Source organism: Blennius ocellaris (assembly GCF_963422515.1).
Source record: "Blennius ocellaris genome assembly, chromosome: 12".
Lineage (NCBI taxonomy): Eukaryota > Metazoa > Chordata > Actinopteri > Blenniiformes > Blenniidae > Blennius > Blennius ocellaris.
Genome location: NC_137661.1, coordinates 8,347,039 through 8,370,027, shown reverse-complemented (window position 1 = coordinate 8,370,027; position 22,989 = coordinate 8,347,039). Strand labels below are relative to the sequence as shown.

Here is a 22,989-nt window from a genome sequence, read left to right as displayed (position 1 = left end):
AATATTGAGTGTTGACATTTCTTTAAATGCGAGTGTCAGTTCAGTAAGCGCAGCGGGAAACCTCAAAAGTAGGTCAGCAGCCGCAGTCACGCTTTTGACCACATCACCGCCTCGCAAATGTGTCTGACCTTGGCTGAACCGCAAATGCAGGGCAGCAACAGCAGCCATCAGAGCCTTGATTAACTGTTATTTCTCCAGCACACCTCCCCTTAAAACCCCTTCAACATTCTGAATGTGATTGATTTTTTTTTTCTCCCTTGACCTCCTACCAATGAGCCTGAAAGAAACTGTGAAAGTGCATTGTGCCGTACGCCCACGTGGCTCGTGAACACGGTTTTCTCTTGGTAAATAACCCCTCTACTTTTTTTTTTTTTTTTAAACACTCAACGAGGACGTAAATGACACCAGATTGGCCCCCATGTGGTGCTGCAGGTAGACAAGGTGCTGCAGGGTAATCCTGGGGTAGAACGTTTGACACGCAGATTTAAACTAAGCTTGAATGAATTCTTATAAGCAGGACACATTTTGTTTTAGAATCTCATCAAAACACCAACTTTATTATTGAAAATGATCCATACATCACCACAGTATAAACCTTTTCGACAGTGATATTGACAATTCAAGATGCATTTCAACTGCATTTTCACTGCCATTCGCTCCTTCGTTTACTTCAATAAGGGCAATTAGTGACACTGTGACAATGACTCAGAATCATTGACAAAAGTTTCAACTTTTACTGCAGCTTCATGTATCCCAGTTCACCCTGGCCAACCAGATCCATGCATTAGCATGTAAATAACCTTTTCTGTGTACCACAGTGCTCACAAAAACAGTAGTTTGTGACCTCTGGGAGTGTTTTGAACAGTGGGAATCATTAAAATTATTATATCGGCTATTCCAGCTACATAGACCACATACAATCTCATTTTCTTAGTACCTGAGGATACAACCCCACAGAGTCCGCTCCATGTACAGACACGACACACCTTCAACTTCAACAACATGTGTTGCATGAGAGGACCCCTTGACCAGCAGGGAGCAGGGTGTGTGACTGTGGTCAAATACAATCAACGGCCATAAAGACACAATAGTGATCCTCAATGAACTGGCAAACAATTTCCTTTCACTACATTGCAGATGTCACAGCCTCCTTTTCATCTCGAGTCTCAACTCAGTCATCTGGTATGGGGGAATTACAGTTCCCGTGGTAGATATAAATCGGTCCCTCACAACGGTAATACAACTGGAACACGTCTCCGTATCCATGGTCTCTCCACCAGGTGCACAGCTGGCGGTTCCAGCCGCAGGCCAGAGAATAAAACAACTCTGGATGCTCCATGCCGATCATGGTGAAGAAGTCCTGGTCGCCCAGGTGGCCTCTGAAGCGATACTGGTCGGCCAGTTTGGCCACATTGCTGGGTTCCAGCAGCTGGTTGTAGAGAGCCGAAGCCCTCATCGCACCAAGGTCCAGTAGCATCACGCCACTGTTGAATCCTGGGAGACCCTCGGGCGCAGGCTCTCCAACCCTGGTCTTTGGGTTCTCCTTACGATACTGCCAGAATGTGTGTCTGAGGATTGAAGAAGAGAGATCTTAGAACATAAAGGCAGACAGTCCCATGTATTACAAAGGCTGCTTTTGCGAGAGCTGCCAGAGAGACAACACCCAGCCCCGAGTCTTCTGCTGTGCCACTGATCCTAATGAATGTGAAGCATTTGGGGAACAGCCATGGCACAGAAGCTCCGACATGAAGTTGACGGTCTAAAAGGTCAGAGCTTGGTGTACTGCACAATAGGTGCTGGTAGAATGATGAATAAACCTAACTTTCCATGTTGATGGTTAGTATACCAGCTGCTGCACCTCCGCACGATTCAGGCTCGGTGATGCGGCAAACAACTGCAGCGGTTAACCATTTTATTTAGAGGTTCAAATGAATACACATCGAAACTTTTAAAACTGATGTCCAATTAGGAAATCTGATGATAACAGCAGCACCGAAGCAGCACAGACCACACAGACAGTCAAAGTCAGAAACATATCAAATCATGCAAGTATTCTCTAATCTGAAACCAAACAATGCTCAGGAAGGTGAGGGAGTTTGAACATAATTTTCCAGACAGAATTCCCTTTGAACAGCTGGGAACCTGTACTCCTACAGTGAAATCACTCAGAATGCATGTTTGTGCTGCTGTATATAAAATAAATAGATTAAAAAAAACGGGGCATTTCAAGTACGCATTTGCTGAATAAACAGAGTTGTGGGACGAGTGGAGACACGGGAAGAGAGCTGGTGTCGGAGTGGCAGGACATGTTGCAGTGCCAGAGCTTTGTGCCAAGGCAGCAGCCTGCCCGGCCAAGATACCTAAATAAGTGGCTGAAAGGGTTCATACAGCGCTGATCAACAAGCCTTTGTAGGCTAAGATTTGTATGTGAACAGCAAGTACACACACACACACACACACACACACACACACACACACACACACACACACACACACACACACACACACACACACACACACACACACACACACACACACACACACACACACACACACACACACACACACACACACACACACACACACACACACACACGGGAGTGAATTATGTTCAGTGGATGGCTATATTCAGATCATTACGAGGTGATGAGGTCCCATGAACTGTACCATTGGCATAAACGATTTCTGGTTCACTTGTTTAACAGCCAGCATATCCATCGGAATGTATTTTACACAACAGAACAATTCAGACTGAACGAGTCACATTCCTGGTTCTACTCCCAACAATGTGATATTATTGTCCAGAGATCAATCGCTGCATGACACCGCAGTGTTTTGGTTCGTTTCTTCTCATCATATAAGTGTCTTTCAGGAGGTGCATGTAAGGAATCAAGTAGTCAATCAAGTAGTTTGGCGGCACTTTCCTATTAAAAATGTATTATCACAGAATGCCGGCGGCTGCAGGCAGCGGTGGGAGTTCCTGACACTCAGACCATTTGGTCTGCTGGAGCTGCTGTTCCACAGTCGTGCCTAAAGCATAATCCAGCCCCAGTTATGACCTTGCAAGATCTCCTTCCACCTAACTTCGTTGAAGGTAAAAGTAAACATCGCAACTATTTTCACTGGCAAGCTCTAGGACAAAGAACAACAAAAATGAAACAGAAGAGGAAACCTTTCATATCCATTAAAAGTTCATTACAGTGAGAAGAGTGTGAGTTAAGTTGGTGTAATTCCTGCTGCAGAGAGAAGATTCGATTTTTCTTGCACTGACCGTTTACTATGCGTCCTAATGGTGCATGAAAAAAAAACACAGGGTCATAGCTACAACATATATTTTTGTTGCTGTACCAAATCTATAGAGACCCCCCCCCCCACTGCTGTGCTTGTACTATTTTTGCTTTGCTCTTTGAGGAAGTACAAAATGCTCTTTTCCATACCCTGACAGCTGGTGCAAAGCCGTTTTATTATTCCTCGACACGAGCATGAATGGGAATGTACACTTGCATGCTTGTGTACACGTACACACCACTGCACGGTCACACAGGCGCAGCTCATCCCATAACTCAAGATTATTCTTAGCATTGGTTAAAGCGGGGGGGGACATGCTTCTGATTAAATATTAATGAATAAATATGTTTAAAAAACAGAAGAGCGGGCGAGCTCTTGCTGAGTGCCTAGATTTATTACAGATTACAGCAGTGCTCTTGACCTCTGCTCTGTCTGCTCTCTTGGCACAGATAAATGCATGTGGGAAAGTTGAGCAGAATAATTACGCTTTTGTGTCATTCTCTCTCTCTCGCTCTCTCTCTCGCTCGCTCGCTCATACTCCGTCACGCCGAGTCACACCATCATATCATTACTGACCCAAGTTCCCAGCTGTATTTCGTCCCAGTTGCAAACACAGTCTGATGGTTTGGTGGCTGTGGAAAATGGCACAGACAGTAGAAGGAGTTTCTACCTAAAGCTACAGACATGTGGCTGTAGTGCTATATGTGACTTTTGAAGGAGCCAAAAAAAAAGAATTTGAAAATGAACTCTGGAAGTCTGGTTTTAGCATTTAATCACCAATATTGAGATTGGAGTTATTTCCCCAGTGTAATACAAGAGAGCCACAAAAGCCAAAGATGAAATTGATGAGGGATCAATAAACAATGGACAAGCAGCGCGGCACAAATGACCCTCCTGACTGCTTTGTTTACCTGAACACCTCATTATGTCTTCAGCATAACTCTGCATTGAGACTTGGGGACTTATTACTCTGAAAGCAGAAAGGACAGGACAGGAGAAAACAACATTTTATAATCATATATATCATTATAGATGATCTTGGCTTCACAGTTTCACAGTTCAGAGATGCAGCAAAATATTTTAAGTGAACTGTACATCCATTCATGAAAGCAGTGACAATCGTGTCCCTCTTGGCTGGACAGTGAAACGCTTCTCTCCGCCGCCGACTGATCCACAGGTGCTAATTTCCAACAGTCCTGAATGCTATGGTTCAATGTATTTATTGCTGGTTGTGAGTTTCAATGCATGTTTGGCTCGCTATGATCTGAGCAATCTCTTCCACATTTAAAGTCAGTGTGTAATTAATAATCATTAGACAAAAACAATGCAGCTCAACTCTGAAAATGTTGGCCAACTACATTGACTTGGATTAACGAGATCACTGACCTCAGGTTTCTGCTGTCTGCACTGTTAGTGGAGATTGAAAGGGTGCAGCCTGTGGTGGCCTGAGACTGCTGGAGAGCTGCAGAATGTCTTGTGTGGTATTGATCCAAATATTAGTCCACAACACATAACTACACTGCTGTTTTTAGCATTTTATTACCATAACAGGACATGGGGGTGCACTCATAGACATACCCATATAGCGAACATTCAGCATGGTCCTCCAGCTTATTTGTTTTAATTGTTGCTGGTATTAAACTTTTGTTTATAATTCCTATGTTTAGAATAAAAATGCACAATAGGCTTATTTTTGAAATCAATATTGAATTATACCAGAAAACAGTGCACTGCACAAATAGTTTGTCATTATTGGCGATAGTATCCCCATGTACTGTATTAAATACACCACTCTTGTTGGTCCATCCTCATGTGTACATTGAAAAATGTATCTTCTATTTCATTGTTCGTGTGCATGAGAAAACCGACTCAGGCAAACTACAGATGAAAGTTTGGAGTTGGGCTCACACTTCTATCCTCGCCTTCCTTCGGTTTTTCTCTGCCAGCCCGAGTGTCTCTCGCTTGAGAAATAATGAAAAGCATTAGCAGGTGAGAAGGACATTCTGTGCTGCTATTCCATCTGAACGTGTGCCTTCACTTTGTTCAAAGGAAGAAACAGGCTGCTCCCTGAAAGCTGTGCATGACACTGTGACGGGGACTTCTGGTTCGGGGCGAGTTAAATGCCCGGTCCATAGAAACGGTCACAACGCTGACAGAAAAAGGACGGGAAAAGGTCAAATAAGGAAGCTTAAAAATGTTGCTGTCGAAATCAAATACATCAAACTTGCATATTTGCATATCACCGGTATTGAAGATTCTAAGCCAAACAGATGAGAATTTAATTGAGAGTAGTGATCAGCTCTGTGGCCCCGAGTTTGCTTGTTCTCCTTGTGCGATTTCTTCGTAACTTTGACTTGCCTGTGTGGGAGGATGCGTGTTGAGCCTTGTGAAGGACTACAGATATCAATAAAGTATTATCCATCATAACGTAATTGCACGCTAATAAGAAGGTGCGTTGTGAAGAAGTACTTGATTACATTGAGAAATGTGAGGAATCTATCCGTAGACCTCCCCTTCACAACTCGGCCCTGATGTGAATGCTGAAGCAGCCTGTGTGTTTTATGAGCCTTCATAATGTTCTACTCGCCTCTCATCTCCCCCCCCCCCCCCTTTATGTTTTTCATCTTACAATAACCATTCAATAAAAAGTACGTTTAAAAAAAAAAAAGTCAATCTTATTGCATAATCTGTGAATACGTGAGCTATGTCATGGAAAGAGAACAAAAAACATCAAGACAGTGATTTCCTCCTGCAGCCATTGTGGCTCTGCAGCCGTGACACTTGTGTAAGCGGTGAAGAGGTGTGGAGCGTTTTTGTTTTTTTTTTGTTTTTTTTCCCAATAATGAACTTTTCAGTGGCAGGATGTGCTCTGAATGTGAGGCTGGTGGGAGGATGTGTTCTCCTGCATAATGCTCTGTCCATTAGTACCAAAACAGAGTGGGAGCTGAGACCGCTCTATTCAACACAGGAAAACACTCCATCGGAGGACGAATGCAGCAACTTGCTCATAGCAAGCTTTAAAAAAAAAAAAAATGGAAACATTACAAAGTCCTACAATACACTGTATTCTCCAGCTGAATTATCTACCAAACGAAATTAAATGATACAAAATGAAATGCTTAGATGTTTCCAGACAACGCTGGCTCCGATATTCAAGATTCACTATAAAGTAGCATATTGTGGATTGTTAGTTACATTCAATGCCAACAGCAATATCCTTCAGATCCTCAGTGATGCACAAACCAGAGTGCTGTCAACACTCTTTAATTTCTCTTTAACAAGGAAGAGCAGAAGAAGAAAAAAAGCCACTGCAGGCCGTGGAATGTGCTGTAAACTCCCGACATTGAAAATCTGCCAGTGGAGAGAGACGTCCTTCATACCACGGCAAGATGACAGCATGCCCACACATGTTCACACTCTCTCCTGCTGGTCTACAGAGATAGAGAGCCAGTTCCGACAGTCTGCGTGAAAATCGAAACCCGTGAAGCTGCTCGTGTATAAGAGGGGAAGAATCTCCTGCTATAGGAACAAAATCACGAGGGAATTCACGCGCTCAACAATCCACTGACAAGCTAGCGGGGCAGAGATATGGATGCAGTTTGGAGACGCTAAATACAAGTGGAACCTCGCAATAAAACTGCAACTCCACTTCTGAAACGACAGATTTAACCAAACTTGTATCTCACACTGAATGCTGCCAAAGACAAATCATTACTTTGTGAAACAAACACCACCCTTCACTGACTAGTTAACCCTTCAGAGGGTGCACACTGAAATTATTTGAAATCTTGATTTTAGCCTTGGGTGTAGTTGAAGCATATTACAAGACTTTGAGTTTGTAAAATTTTAAATGAAGAATATAACAACATTCCATTTACATAAACGTAAAGTAGTTCAGTTTCCAACCGATTGAGATTTTGGTTCACACATCCAACACTGAAGAAGCATACGCAGCAGGACACCACTGAGAATGCTGCTCATAATACAACAAACTGCTCATGATACAATAAACTCAATACTCCACTATGCTAAAAAAAACATTTTATTGACTAATGCATCAGCCCAACATTGAAGTATACGGGCCTCATCAGTTCCTGACGTTACCTCGACGAGATGTGAGCCGATGAAGCCGCTTGTCGAAGAAGTGAAACAGTCTGAGACGTATAACCAATATAACAAAGTCCCATTGTCCTACTTCAAATCACTTCAACATGACTCCGAACCTGGACAAATGTCATTATGTGTAGACTTACTCCTGATCACACACTCCCCACAAGCACTGAAATTATTGCTGCCAAATGGGGATCAACCAGTCATTCAATCCAGAACCATACATGTTCAATAAAGACATAAATTATCATTTTGTGGGGAAACAAATTAAGCACGTCGGTCAATTCTTGCCACCGTATCAGATTCTTTGTATCTTAATAGATTCAGATCATTTCTATAACACACAGGAAACCCAATGAAGTTATTAATCATTTTGTGAAGCTTTTTTTTTTCTTTTTAATTTCTCATTAAAATCAAACACTCTGACTCACTGTATCAAGACCCCAGAGGAAACCTCCTGCCAGTATGATTGCACCAGTGAGCAGCTGCTCCTCAAAAAATACCTCCCATCAGACTAGCATACACACACACACACACACACACGTCCTGTTTTGATGCCGTGGCTGAGTGGAAAACAGTGAAGTCTAAACGGACCAGGCCTTGTTTGTTTTACTATCTTGGAAAGAGGCGGAAAAATCAGCTGAGGAACAAAGAGCTTGGAAGTGAGAGCCTCTTGTTTGTGTGTGACACTCACATGGCTCGCAAATAACACACAGTTGTGTTTCCATCAAAATGAGCACGTTGCACCTGACAACAGGTTCACAACCGGTGAAATCTTTCATTTTTGGGACATTCACTGAGCAGGTCAGTGAGAGAAGTAGTAAAGCATAGAATATTCAACTGGCTGTTGAACGACGTGACAAAGACCTACATCCCCAGCCTGCCATGGCACAGATTGTAAAAATAAAGCCTTTTTCTATCATACATAGGAGAGCAACAATATAAACAACATATTGTGTTGAAATCATGGGAGAAGAACTGAATGAAGCAATTTCATGAATGAAATGAAAACAGATAAGATTCGGAGCACTGATGGACATCCGTCCACCAGGCATCAAGCTTTTAGATAATAAACAACAACAGTACTGCTCAACTGTGATCATGAGCTGCAATAAGGCAAAGCGCCTCAGTCATGAAAGGAGGCAGGTATCAAGATCATCCCAAAAAGGACTGCAGTTCATGCACACCAATATCAATTCTGAATGTAGACTGAAATAATTGTCTCAATCAGGTCTAATGGATTGGCTCATGGATTGTGCCTGAACTGGTAGATTTACATCAATCAGTTTTGTATTCAATAGACAGACTTGCTGGGTTTGGCTTTAAAGACGGCTTCATTAATTGTACTACAGTGTTGTCCTTCTCTCCAGCAGCCTGGATCAGGGTTACAAGAAGTGGATTTCAAGGTTCGTCTGCAACAGTGGAAGAGCTTGAATATAGTCAGAGATAGAACTATAAAAAATAAAATAAAAATGTGGGCGCTTTTCCAAGCCTATAAGCTTACAAATGGGAAAGAAATTTCACAAAGGTATAATCCCCTTACAATCCAGCCAGTTTTCTGTATTGTACAATGCCTTCAGACACTGGATTAGGAGATGAATCACTTCTGTCTTTTCATTCACTTTAAATGGAGAATTTCAATGTGAAAACACAATTTCAGACACATTTGTATTGGAAAAGAATGACTTCCTTTGATGAGGAAAATGAACACAACTTAGTTGTAGTATAACATGATGCAAACAAACAGACAATTAAAAAAAAAAAGTGTAGAAGCATCAAAAAGTCACCAAATATCCAAACAATAACTATCAGAGAAGACCATGCAAGACTCAGCTGCTGTCACTGGTAAACTTATTTATGAACCATAACAATAAGCCACTCCAGTAAAAACATATAAACAAGGTCGCTGATTTGCAGAAAAAAATACAGAAAATCTGGTGTCATAAGCGAAAGAGAAAAGATGGTTTTGCAGAACCGTCAACATGGGAAAAAAATGACGATTGAGATGCAAACTGATGAGAGCTCACTTTCATGACAACTTACTAAATAATTTCCAGGCTGACAAAATACTGACTGTGCACTTTATCTAAGCCACACAGAACATTTCTCCCTGCTCACTGAAATGCAAATCACAGCACATAATAACCAGTCGACAACAGCTTCACCATGTTTACCACACTTAAAAACAGCAACAACACTGTTAAAATGTTACTCCAAGTAATACCTGAAGAGAATCTGACCTATTATGTGCTGGTTTGAATAGTTGGTGCAACTGTTGTGCTCAATTATGAAGACAAGATCTGCTGAGGATAGAAACTCGTCTTTAACTCGTTTGTGAGCTTTTAAATGACAGAAGATAGTTTTCATTGTCACCATGAGACACTTTGTATGAACAGTATATTTACTCCAGGAAAATTGCAGAACAAAACATTTCTTCACAAGAGACATATTTTTTGTTTTTCCGTTTCTGAACGCTCAATTATTTATCAAGCAAGATGGACTGGGGGAGAAAAAAACCCCAAAACTAATGGGAACATCACATTATGCTGCCATTGTTGAACAATCTAGCGGCTGTGACTCTGGGACATTTTCTTTAATCAACATCATACTGCGCTGAATTTGTGCTTTCAGTTTAAAGGACGACTGAGCAATTTGTGGTTTGGTATATTAATTCATGCATGTTGGAGTGGATTCCCTTACCAAGTGACAACAGTTACTTTATCTTTTTAATTTGAAGAAAAGCACACAGTTGAACTTAAATATTCTGGTATTTGATTTTAATATTTTAGATTCACCTTTTAGTAATCATGAAAACCCTGCTTTGACAGCCCCTTAGGCAGCCATACAAAAACAATTTCTGTTAAATATTGTATTTGTGGTTCTCCCTTTGAGCGACTGAGGAAGACAGACTCTCTGCTAACACTGCTGAGCTTCCTGTGATTCATAGACTTCTGATGTTCTTCTCACTTAGAAACTGTGATAGAAGCCAACTGTGAACACGCAAGTAACGACCAAACTTAAACTCGAGCGGGGCTCACGGGAGTCAATGAGATACGAGCAGTGAAGCCCATCAGTAGTGTGTATAATCATTTTCGTGGTAAGATTTGTTAACAGGGGGAAAAGAAAAATGCATTAATGCAGCGTCTGATTCGGAAGATTGCAAAATTACCTTCAGTTGCTCGAGAGTAATGCCAAAACACAAACATAAACACGAGAAGGAATAGTTAATCAGCCCACTGACATAAAGCAGTGGAAATAAAGTCATTTGACAGCTATTCATTTCATGTCTCACTATCTTTTTACTCCATGATATAAAACCTAAGTTCTACTGTTGGTTGAAAAAGACGAGAGTGCATTTTGGCAAAGAGTTAAAGCCCTGCAGTCCAGACTTTCCCCTTGTCAGATACCAGTTTGACTCAGATTGAGCAGGTAAACATAAAGTCAAGAGCACCAAGGGAGCGGCCGAGAGCCTCACAGCTTCTCACTGACGTTTCGCGGAGAACTGTGTCAGCGTACATTCAAAGACTGAGAAACGCTGAGAATGTAGTTTTCTACTGATCGTGTGCGTGTTGAATTGCCCACCTGTAGACCGGCTGCATCTCCCTGGCGATGCCAATGACCGCTCCTGGAGAAAACCGCTGGAACTCCTGAAAGAGATCCCTGATGTTGGTCCTGTATTTCAGGTCCAGGTCAAGCTGAACGATGCGAGTCAGGCCTGGAAGCACAATAACAATCAGTAATCATAAAAATAAATACATAAAAAAGCATGTCAGAGTACATAAAGACATGTGCAACACCAAAATATTGACAGCTGGTTCTCAAAGAACGAAAATGCTTTTGTCCAGTTTGTGCAAAAGAACAAGAAGTCGCGATTGCAAACAATCCAAACTGAAACATTTCAGAAAAGAAAACCACGTTCTCCTTTTAAAATGTTTCTCAGAAATCTTCTGTGTTTCTGGGTCATCTGGACTCTGAGGATCAGTTTCAGTCACCGCCACCACGTCATCCAGGCTGCATAATATCTTCTGGTGCAGGAGGGAAACAGTCCTTCCAAGAATATGTAATTAAAGGACAGCAAATCAGATTTAATAGCCTCTTGATAAATAAAACCATCACACTGCAGCGCTGCTTTTGATGTTAATGTTAATGATTAATAATTCGTCGATGTGAACCCATCAGTAAAAAAAAAACATCGAGAATGTCATTGCTGTAAGCCATCCACTCAGGATTCTCTTGTTTGGGGTCGTTAACAACAGTAACCAGGACATTCATCACTTCATTGTTTCAGCTTCCTATATTTTGCCGGTCGGCATGGTGATGAAAGGATGGGAAACACAGAGCGACGATGCACCATGGGCATGACATGACTGAGCAGATGAAAACACTGACTCGCCGTGGCGGCTCTGTGACGTGCCGTCAAGAGATGACGGCCTCCAGTTGGCCTGCAAGTATTTATGGGCTGGTCTGACATCAGCTGTGGACTGCCGGCGTCGACAGTGGAAGTACAGATAATGAGCCAAATTCTTTGGTAAAGTTGTCAGCCCGTTACGATGTGCTGAGAGTGCGAGCCTTTATTCACGCTCAACAGAATATTTCGCATGTATTTATAGATTAGCAGTATTCTGGTTAAGATCAAGACACTTTCAGATCCACCTTCAGCCCCCGTACAATGTGCCTGGGGGGGGTCCTGGAGAAGACACCCTGAACATTAAAATGCATCTTATTCCTGTTGCACCTGGTAAAGGTGAGAACAGGGATTCAATTCATCCAGCTTTGTCAAATAAGAAAAAGAACTGGATTGCCAATAGTAAAAACCAAAGAGAGACTCCCAAGTAAAAGAAAGCTCCTCTGATGTTGTGCTCTGCAGGACTGGCCATAAAAATGAATCGTTACCATAAATACATGATTTAACAATAATGACCATTTCTATTTTTTTCTTGTTTTTATCAGTAAACAAGGCATTTTACAAGGCAGTGCAAAGCAATCCTGAAAACAATTAATGCTGTGACTCTTAGGGTGTCTGTATAAACGAATGACACGTTGCTCGTTGGTAACCGAATCAGTAACTTCATGCTGGTTTTGGTGATGCGTCAGATTCCACTATCATCTAACTTCAGGTGATAAATGCTGAGTTTCCATATGCATCCCAACAATTTAATACAACGATAACAAAAAGTCCTGCAGTTACATTCAACATGGACAGATTAATTTACCTTCACTGTCAAAGATAATAGTGTACCTGCTGCTTGATAAAATGCTGATTCCGTGTCAATAAATCTCCAACTTTATGATTTTCCTTGTTGTCAGTTTACAGATTAAACATATTGCAGCTCCAGACCAATTTTATCTGGTACAAAGTGGAAAAACAGCTCTTTTGGTCATAAAGACTCATTTTTCAAGGTTTCTCAGCACTATGATTGTAGCGATGTCATGTTTTCATATCAACATGAAGGATGTGAGTATGGGTCACTCGTTACACAATGCGACAGTGGTTCCATCTCCTTACACTCAAGTAAAGCAGAAATGGAAAAAGCCTCATAATGTGACTGACGCGCTTCACAATGAAGGACAGTCTTGCCCCTACAGGGAGAACGTGCTTAAATATTTTTACATAAGATACAGGGAACGTCGACTCCAAAGTAATATGGATTTCTGTGCTCTAAAAACAAGGAGGCCCATCATCATGCTTTCATGCACTGTGGCAACAGAGAAGGGATTTAAAAAAAAAAAAAAAAAAAAGTAATCTCTGCATAGTCAGCACTGTTTGTTTGCACTAATGGGGCTTAACTAGTGTGAACATAACAGGAAGAGACCATTCAGTTGTTGCAACACGGTGATGAGCCGGGTTTGATGTCGGTCCAATGACTCACCACAAAGTCCTGTGACGGAGAAAGTGCTGCTGCTTTTTATTTTTTTTCCACCTCGGCACATTTTTATGTTAGCCGTAAGGATCGCACAACAAACACCGCTGATTCAGTGGTCTTTTTATTCCGGTTAAATTGAATTTTGGTGCAGTTTTAACATTGGGATGGTTATTTCAGGTGCCATTTGAAAAGAAAACGCTGTTGTTTTCACCGTTACCTGGCACAAACGAAGGTTATGTTCTCTGTTCATGTCCCATTGTTTATGTTTTAGCATGCTTCCGCCTCTTCCAAGAACAGAAACCAATTAATGGCACAAACACATTGCAAAAGCGGTCATTATTGTAACTTCGGTTGTAGCCGAGGTAAAATCTCCTGAAACTACAACATGCTGTTTTTTTTTGTTCTGTGTCTAAGATTTTCGGGGGGTTTTTAAGACGAAAAGCTTTTTTTTTTTTGCATAGAAAAGTAATGACTACAAAAGTATTTCATCATCACCAAAAGTGTTAAAGTTTAAAAAGAAACTTGAAGGAGTGAGAGACAGATTCTGACATTATATTAAAGTCTTCTATTCACATATCAGCTCAGAGATTTAATGGATCTTCTTCATATGATCCTGATCATATCACTGTACTGAAGTATGTGATGAATTGTCATCCAGACACAATTCATCAGTTGCTGCGTCATTTTATCTAATTAGTTCACATATAGACCGGTTGCACACATCATTCAAGGGAAATAACATTTTAAGCATCTTCGTGTGTCGAGATCCTTTCAAGGGATTTATGTATTACACATAACTCAGAATCAGTCAATTGTAGGTAAGGTTAAATTTTTCATTTTTATTTTTGCCCATTGCTGAAATATATTAGCTTATACTTTACAAATATGATGAAACAATATAATGACTTAAAAACCTCTCATTTGTATCCACATCTGTAGAAAAACAGAGAATTTCAGGGCACAAGTTGACCTGAGCAAGCTCTATGTGTGCTGGCAGTTTACTGCAGGAATAATGTCATTATGGTGGCTCAGATTAGATTAAACCTAAACTCAGCAACAACAACAAGACAACGACGACCCTGTTATCTAAAAGAAAAAGGAAAAAAAAAAATCACATTTTTCAGGGAGTAAGTGGGTCAACCTCATTAAGCCTTAATACATGTCTTGATGTGAGCACTTACCGCCTATTTGACGGGGCGCCATCATCATCATCATCATCATCATCATTCCCAAGAAAGCAGGGTTGTTGTTTTTTTCCACTTCAAATACAAGTTTGACCTCATGAAGCTTAAAAGCATCAAAGCATTAAATATATACTCTTTGCGGCAATCTAAAGCATCTTTTTGTGAAAGAACTGATTCATTAAACCTGAAGGAGGGAACACAGCCTGGAAAGTCCTTGGTTTTGAGCATGGATGTGCTTCAAAACTTTACAGCTCTCTAATACAGTCTATGGGTAAAAAAGAAAAAAAAATGCTTTCGTAACTTTCAAGTTTTTGAAATCATTTGCAGCCATTCGCACTTTCATTTGCTTGCTTGTTTACCTGTGTTGTTTATCTTTAACTGCTGTGGTTCACTCGTCAGCCATTTTTATCCCCCGCCGTGGCTGATAGGCCCCGAAGGGGGATCTTGAAACAGTCTCCGTACGTCCGTCCGTCCGTCCGTTCGAACGTTTCTACCTATATCTCGGCAACCCCTGGGCCCACAGTGACCAAACTTCACATGTGGATACATCTCAGAGGGGGAAGGGATACTATGGTGACCTTGACCTAATTTGCATATTAAGTAGGTCACAGGGTCACGAAGTGCTTAAAAACACATTTTGGGCTCTGGAGGCCTAGGTTTTTGAGCTAGGGCTCTGAAATTTTATACACACATGATACACACTCCAGGGATAACCTCCAGTACACCAAGTGACCTGACCTTCACCTTGAAGATTGGTAGGGTCTGAAGTTTGCTCGTCATGGTTGCACAATACATGTATTTTCATATAAACATTTCTCCTCATTTCTCAGCAGTTCCTGGGCCCACAGTCACCAAACTTCACACATGGACACTCCACCTGGGGAGAAGGGGCACCATGGTGACCATGACCTAATTTGCATATCAGGTCACAGGGTCACTAAGTGCATAAAAACACCTTTTGGTCTCTGGAGACGTATTTTGACATAGCTTATGAAGAAGACCTTTCAGATTCTACATAATTATCTACTAGGACCCATGGAACACCCTCTAGTGTACCAAGTGTGCTGCCTTAGAGCTGGCTTTGTGAGAAAATATAAAGCCCTCCGGCGGGGGATTAGCCGAGCAACGGCCTTCTTGTTATTTTTGTTCACAATCAAACCAGACCTCCTACTTTTTATTAAATAACTCCAGTGAGAAGAAGAATCATTATGCCTCGGGAGAGTGGAGGGAGATCATTTGAATAGACATTTTATATAGAAAGAAAAAAGTGGAAAAATTCTGATCTGCTAAAAAAAAAAAACTGCACAGTCTTTGTACCTGCTCATTCAAAGATAATATTACCAAACAAATCCTACTGCAAACAGTCGGATATTCTTAACCCAACAGTTCACTACCTCACGTTGCTTCACACGTTAACTGCATCACTTCCTTGATGGTGAGAAACTGGAGAGTGATGCTGTAGGAGGGAGTCAAGTCCCAGCATGTTGAGACCTCTAGAGGGGACGCTAAACATGTAACACCGCTTGCAAAAATTGTGTTCCGTGGGAGCCTGATCCTTAATTGCAACAGCTTTTCCACTGTGCCATTTCTCATCCTCCAGGGCCAGATGGCATAAAAATAAGAGACTTGTTGTTTAACCAGCTATCAAAAACACAGTTTTCATTCCTCTCCATAAACTTGTAAGTGTTAGGATTTTAGTACCAGGGTTTATTGAACACTGTTACACAAGTGACTAAATCATATTCACCATAACCCAATTAATCGCAAACCTTTTAAACACATTTATTCCATCGCCAAATGCACTTTGCTCACATTTCTGGAAAAGTGTTTTGTTTTTTTAACTTTCAGATTTTCTGTGATTCAAGGGTTATTTCTTGTGCTTTATCATCACATCCAGAAGAATTGCTTCTGTGGTGATATTTTACTCTGGGTCAGAACAATCCTCATTAAAATCCCCCGTGTATAGGTTATAAAAGAGCCCCGTGAAACGAGGGAGATTTGAGTTTGCATTTCCTTTGAAAGCCAAATTGGTTCCAGGTGTATTGACATATTCTGCAGCCGAATGTGCTGAGTGTGCACCTCCGCAGTGCATGTGGAGGGAACAACCTGCAAGGTTTTATAAGCTTTTCTGTTTGACGCAGAGTCAAGTAATGCGCCCAACTTCAACACACACATCATAGTACAACACAAGAAAAAGGCCAATTAATGTAACATTTCTCCAATGATGTTTTTTTTTTTTTTTACATGTATATATGGCAAAACTCAAGATAGAGGGGCCGTTAACTCATAGGCGGCAATGTCATTTATCATCTCATGGGGTCTGGCAATAAAATAAAAACTCAAACACGTAAGAGGCTGCAGCAAGATTCAACTCATCAAGAGTCAATAGAACACAGGGGAAATAAAAAGCAGGCTTCACCCACAATTTAACCTCCTGTAAATGTTGATGCAACACTTCCCTTTTCGGGCCGTGACCTTGAGTCAACAATAGACAGACAACAACATTAAATCTGCTGAGAACACAGCATCTCCCACTTCACGATTTAGAGAATGTCAAAAGTTGCCATCCCTCCCACTTGCAGCGGCTATTTTTACTCACGCACATCACTTCAGTCCTCGCTGTGTCATTAATCATAAACGATGTTCCCCGCCTGCTGTGTGGCTCCCTTTAATGACAAAGCCATTTCAGAAAAAGTTAAATCAAAGCACGCGGTGGTGTGGAGAAAATCCCACTGGTGTAGGCCTGTGCACTGCCCTTAACAGAGGCCCCCCCACCTCTTTTAATACTGCCTCCGGCTGCCCTTTATAGATCAAAGGATTCTTTAAATAGAAACGTGTGGCCACTCGGACACAGATGGGGCGTCACATGTGGAGGATCAATATGAGACGTGACCGAATTTGACCCCTGGGTTATGAAACCCTGAGATATGAACACCGTTACATGTGAATGAAAAACTCTAAACCAGTCGTATAATTTATATGAAACATGTCTGTTGCATGTGACTTCTGAAGATAAAATGATTACAAGTTTGAAACCTGACTTTTGGTTCTTGACCTTTAAAAAAAGTTTTTTTTTTGTTTGTTTTTTTTGTATTTTTAAGCAATTTGATTGAATTTTCCTCCCTTTATTCTTTGGATTGTGCAAGAGAAGCAGACTTGGGATTAGAAGTTTGTAGCTTTGAATTCCACTGCAGCTCCTCGGGGACTCTTGAACCCAACTAGCTCCCGGGCTCTTGCACTGGCATATCCACGTTCATATTGGTTCCACTCTGGTTCAACCCTCACAATTTAATGGTCTGTTGAACCTGTGAAGTGACGCCGCGTGATGCAGGCCCGCAGCAGTGTACCCGAGCAGATCAGATCAGTGCCAGCACAGGGGGCACGGATGTGGGCAGCAGTTACCAAACTCAACCCCGCCCTCGGTGCTCTACGGGGCATCTGCAGCATGCCACGTGTGTACGATACACGTACTGCCATTTCCAGCCGTACACCAGCGGAGCCAAGGAAGAGAGGCAAACGTCTGAGTGACTTTAAAAACAACAACAGCAAAAAAGTCTGCCAGACCCCCAAAGAGTTACGACACTTTATTCTGTCTTAGGCGACAACGTGTGTATTTCCCTTTACTCTTAAAATATGAAGACGAGACCTTGTCCCTGCCAAAGAACTTAGATCGTATAAAAAATTTATTTTTTTCTAAATTCTTTTACTAGTGGAGTCCATCAAGGAAAGAAAGTATTGCAGGGTCTTACTTTGAGGCATAATGTGATGCATAGCTACAGACAGGAAGAAGATGGCGTCGCTGTAGTAAGCCCCGGAGCCTGCGCTGAAGTGCTTCTGCATGGCCTCCACGATGGGGAAGAGTTTCTGCGTGAGAGCGACCACGTCATGAAACGACACCTGCAGGTGGGACAAACAACAGAGGCCGTCAGACCGAGAACGAGCTCCACTTCTATTGACTTGATGAATGAAAACTTGGGCTTTTTGTCATGTTATTCAAATTAAAAAGGTGAAACGCTTCCTTTGGACAAAGCTCAGGCGTCACGTCGGCTTGAATATCGACGTTTTGAAATCGCACACGCCGGGTGATTATTCAGGCTGATGCACTGAACTATAGCTTAAAAAGGAAACCATGGTTACAAAGTAAATGTTCAACATATTGAGAGATGTGAACACAACAGAACAATATCAGCATTTAATGACCCGTTGGAGCAGCCGACTAATTTAAGTTCACTTTTCATTAAAGTGCTTTCACGACAATGTTCCATAAGATTGCCGTCACATTGTTCTCGGCCCGAATTTCCACTAAAAGCAGCCTTCATGTGTCCAGGTTACCTTCCCCTCCACACTGCTTCTGCCTGCTGTAACTCCCATGATATATATGAAGGCTGCAGTTTCTGCTCTGAAAAGCAGATATCTGTGCAGATTACCTATTAACATTATAAAATCATCAATGAGTTTAAATATATGTTTGAGATTTCAGCTAAAACCGTGTTGGTGGTCTTAGAAACTGACCAGAAGTGGCTCAACTGGCAAACATTTAATGGCTTCCAAAAGATTAAAGTAAGCCTTGAGCCTTTTACTTTATTCGAAGCTGTTCTGATGACTGTTAGCCATGTAGTTTGATGGCACATAAATCACTGGGTCATAAATACAATTTCCAAACGCCTCGTAAATAATGCAAATAGTCTGGGACTATAATTCAAATAGTCTAAAGTAACATTATGTATTGTTTTAACTCTGAACACATCAAGAGATGAGACTTGACACCAAGTCCAAGGGTTTCAACTTTTATGTTGTAATTTAGCAATATCATTAAAAAAAAAATGTACAGCATAGTGAAGAGTAAAGCACAATATTTTTCCTTCTCTCAGTTGTGCCTGAAGAACACATCTGAAACAACTTCCATCTAAATCCCAAATGCCTTTCCAATAATGCATTAAAGACAGTTGTTGCGTTTCGTATCAGTCCGACGTGGGACAGATCCAAAATGGCACTGGGCAGTGGTGGCAGTCCTGCATCGAAGACATCAAAGTTCATACAGAAAACCCACAAGCACAGAGAGATTGTTCAAACTACTCATCAGCACTCGACACAAAGACCAAAATACAACGTGTTGTTAGAAGGATGATCAGCACAGCATTGTGACACGGCGTCACAAATGCCAAAGTCATTAAATTTAATAGTGACGAGAAACCAAAATTATTGTATAACTGCTTTTTTTTTTCTTTTTTTTCCCCTGATGCTTTTCAGTATTCAATAATTAAAAAGAATGGGCATCAAAGTCAGCAGGCAAGGATGTCCACCTCTGCGTATACACAGCCTCTGGGGAGTCTCCTGTCCCCATCTGTAACAGTGGCAGGACTCTGGGTGTGTCTGTCAGTGACTGTGTGCACATTGGTAGAATCAGCGGCTGTGCTTCCGCCACTGGTGGCAGAACGCCGTTTCATGATTCATGATGTCAAAATAAGACGTTTAAAAGCACTAAAACGGAGTGACACTGTGACACTAACTAAAACAGTGAGTGCACAGCTTGCATGCACAAATCTGCAGACTGTGCATTCAACTTTGATTCTAAAAAGCACTTCATCTTGGAGACTATTTTTAGTTTAAGCCTGTCTCAACACACTTGCATTAATGCTTCAGTCAAACTGTAAATATTGCAGCAACGCAAGGGTACAGATGTGTTTTTTATGACCTGTTGGAAAAAAAAAAACCTCAGAGGATTCGAGGTGGTCAATGAGCAGACAATACATTCAAGGTGATTAACTACAAAACATACTTTTAGTTTCTATCTGAAACAAAAACAATCGCACAATTCATTCTTTTCAGCCTCTTATTTACTTGAACTGAGAAATCCCGGACCACAACGGATCTGAGTGGAGAGCCGACCTGGTACTGCAAGACTGCGTACACTTCAGCTGTGCTGTGTGATGACAGAGAATTCAAATCAAAAAAGGATACCGTTGCACACGTAGGCTCGGAACTGCCAAACTAAGTAAACCTCACGTCAACGCAAAGCAGCAGGATCGACCTAAAATAATAGAATCTGAAATCATCCACACCAGATGTTTCACATGACTGGGAGGATTTGAAGCAAGATTTAAAAAAAAAAAAACACACACATACAAAAAAAAAAAGTTTCTGATCATGTGTTGTGTGAGGCATACAAAAGAGGTCAAATGGGGCAGGACATTGCAGGCAACAGAAAGAGCAAGAGAAAGGGGCTTAAGCCTGTTTTCTGGCAGGACGTTCACAGTACGAGGTGGGGATATCCCAGCAAGTCACAGTTCCGCTCTGTAGAGCAACACTGCCCCCGTGAGGTTTAAACGGCACATAGCAGCTTGACCTGTTTGTTTGGTACAATCTATTTTTTTTTTTTTTTTTTTTCAATTCTTCAAATTGAGTCTGACAATTGGGGAGCATCTGGTTGAGTTAAGTTCACGTGTAAACACGTATTTTGTGGGTTCCTACCTCGTATTTAAATGTGGCGTCTTGGAGGAGTTCCTTCAGCATGGCCTCGCCCAGCTCCTGGCTGGCCTGGTCGCTCACAAAATGGAGTACCAGCACCTCCCCTTCATGGAAGCGTCCGTGTCTCACCATTGACAGCATGGCCACTCTGAACTTGTCCTGCAGGCTGCGGCTCTTGTCCACCTTGGTAAACATCATGAGTGCATGGAAGTGCCGGTCATCAACCTGCCCGTCCCTCTTCCGGTGTTTGAAGTCCTTGCTGTCCATTTCCAGATCTGGCTCCTCCCCTCCTTGCTCCTCAGAACCGTCCGGGTGCAAGAGCCTGGTGTCCACTGTGAGGTCTGCGTCGTTTCTGTTGGTATTGTGGCTCACCTGAGTCTGTTTGATCCTCTTTGTGGTGGTGGAGAAGTTCTGCTTCTCGGAGCCAAAGTAATAAAAAGCCACCACGGCGAGTGCAGCGGCTAGGAGGACCACAAACTGATAGGACCGGAATGTACTGATCCTCCCCATGATTCTGACTACCAGTCTGAGGAAGGCCATTTTCTTGCAGGTATCATTGGAATGGGCGTGCAAAGAGGAAAGCGTTCACCATCGTGGGTTCTTCTTTTTCAACGGTCATTGCTCAAAAACTGCTATTAAGTTCCTGCAAGAGGATTAAATGTAATTAGTTCAAGTTAAAGATAAGGAGAACTTGACGAAATAGAACAGTCAGAATTTCAAATATCGAGAGGCAATGTATTTTCTATGCTAAGTGCTTAAGAACATATTATGTAGAATTCATTCAGCTTTTTCAGTCATTAAGAATTTGACTTAAATGCATTTTCAATCACATGTAAATTACCTTTAAGATCTTATGATGTTTCAAACAATGACTCGAAACACAAGCACACACCACAATCAGCCGTCCCTCTCCATCAGCTGGACCAACATAGTTTGTCTTACATCAAACAATAATGAAACAGCCAACAAGAAAAGTGAACCACAGATGGTGTTCTGACAATGACCTGGACATTAACACCAAAAAGACTATAGACTACAGACGATTGAAGCATAAATACTGCTCTCTGCGCACAAAGCCAGTACAGGCTCAGATTTCTCGATGTCCACATCTCAGCTGAGTTCATCTGGACCACAAACAAACCCCAGTAACATGCTTGTCTCCATCATGTCCTGCTGATTAAGCTCAATTTGTGAAGAGGACATTTATGTACTCTGCTCCCTCCGTCTGGAACACGTGGAGTGCGTAGATGCTATATTGTATAGTGTCATCATCTTAATTGTTTTTGTAGTTTTACAGTGTGGGTTGTGGTCTTCTCTGCTATACTATGACTCTTTCCCTCCTCAGCATCCCTTTAACCTCCAGCCCTCTCACCTTCATCTTCCACTCTCCCATCCTTCACCGGAGTATGTAACATAACCCATCCACAACACTGTGGGCCTTTCTCTTTTTGTTTCTCCCTCAATCGTCCTTTGTTTTTAATACTACAAATTTGGCCAGGCCTCACTTGGAAAATAGATTATTTGATCTGATGCTACGTTCCTGATCAAATATAGTTAAAATGCAAAGATAATTAATTGGAGAAACTGGATGGAATATAGCAACCCAAATAATCTATCCTCATATATTTAGTTCCTAGTGATTTTGTCAAATATCCATATATGGTTTCTATAAGGTTCACATTACATTAGGAATTGCTAAAGAAACCAAAATAACTAATGTTATCGTATTTAAATACAATTTCAGAATATAAAAGGCTTTAAAAATCTCTCTATTGGGTTTTAAGTTTGCAGTTAAGTGCATTCGTTACTTTCCCTCGTTGTCATTAATGTTTTCTTTTATTTAGAGTCAAAGTTTCACTTAACATTGTTCGCGTACAGAGGATCTACTTCCATGCGTCACGTCAGGATTATGTCTCTTCACTTGGACAACTTGCTCGGGTATTAAACTTCCCTGAATGTTCCACATGCAACGCGGCGCAATTAGTAAGCAATTACTATTACAAGCCAATTTCCAATCACAAAATAAGTAAAACGAGACGAATAGCGATGCACTGTTGTGTTGTCATGCCACCGAG

At 41.5% G+C, this 22,989-nt stretch overlaps 1 protein-coding gene across 2 annotated transcripts; it reads right to left on the bottom strand.

Moving 5' to 3' along the window:
• Positions 1-619: 619 nt before the first annotated feature.
• xxylt1 (xyloside xylosyltransferase 1) lies at positions 620-21,454 on the bottom strand (the record flags this gene model as incomplete). Of its 2 annotated transcripts, none has more annotated exons than XM_080505820.1 (4): positions 620-1,568; positions 10,981-11,113; positions 18,196-18,343; positions 20,918-21,454. In XM_080505820.1, the coding sequence occupies 4 exons, from the start codon at positions 21,452-21,454 to the stop codon at positions 1,172-1,174; spliced, it is 1,215 nt and encodes a 404-aa protein (XP_080361946.1). In that variant the 3' UTR covers positions 620-1,171. The 2 variants fall into 2 exon arrangements, with proteins under 2 accessions (XP_080361946.1, XP_080361947.1); XM_080505821.1 differs by having other exon boundaries at positions 21,044-21,454.
• Positions 21,455-22,989: the final 1,535 nt, after the last annotated feature.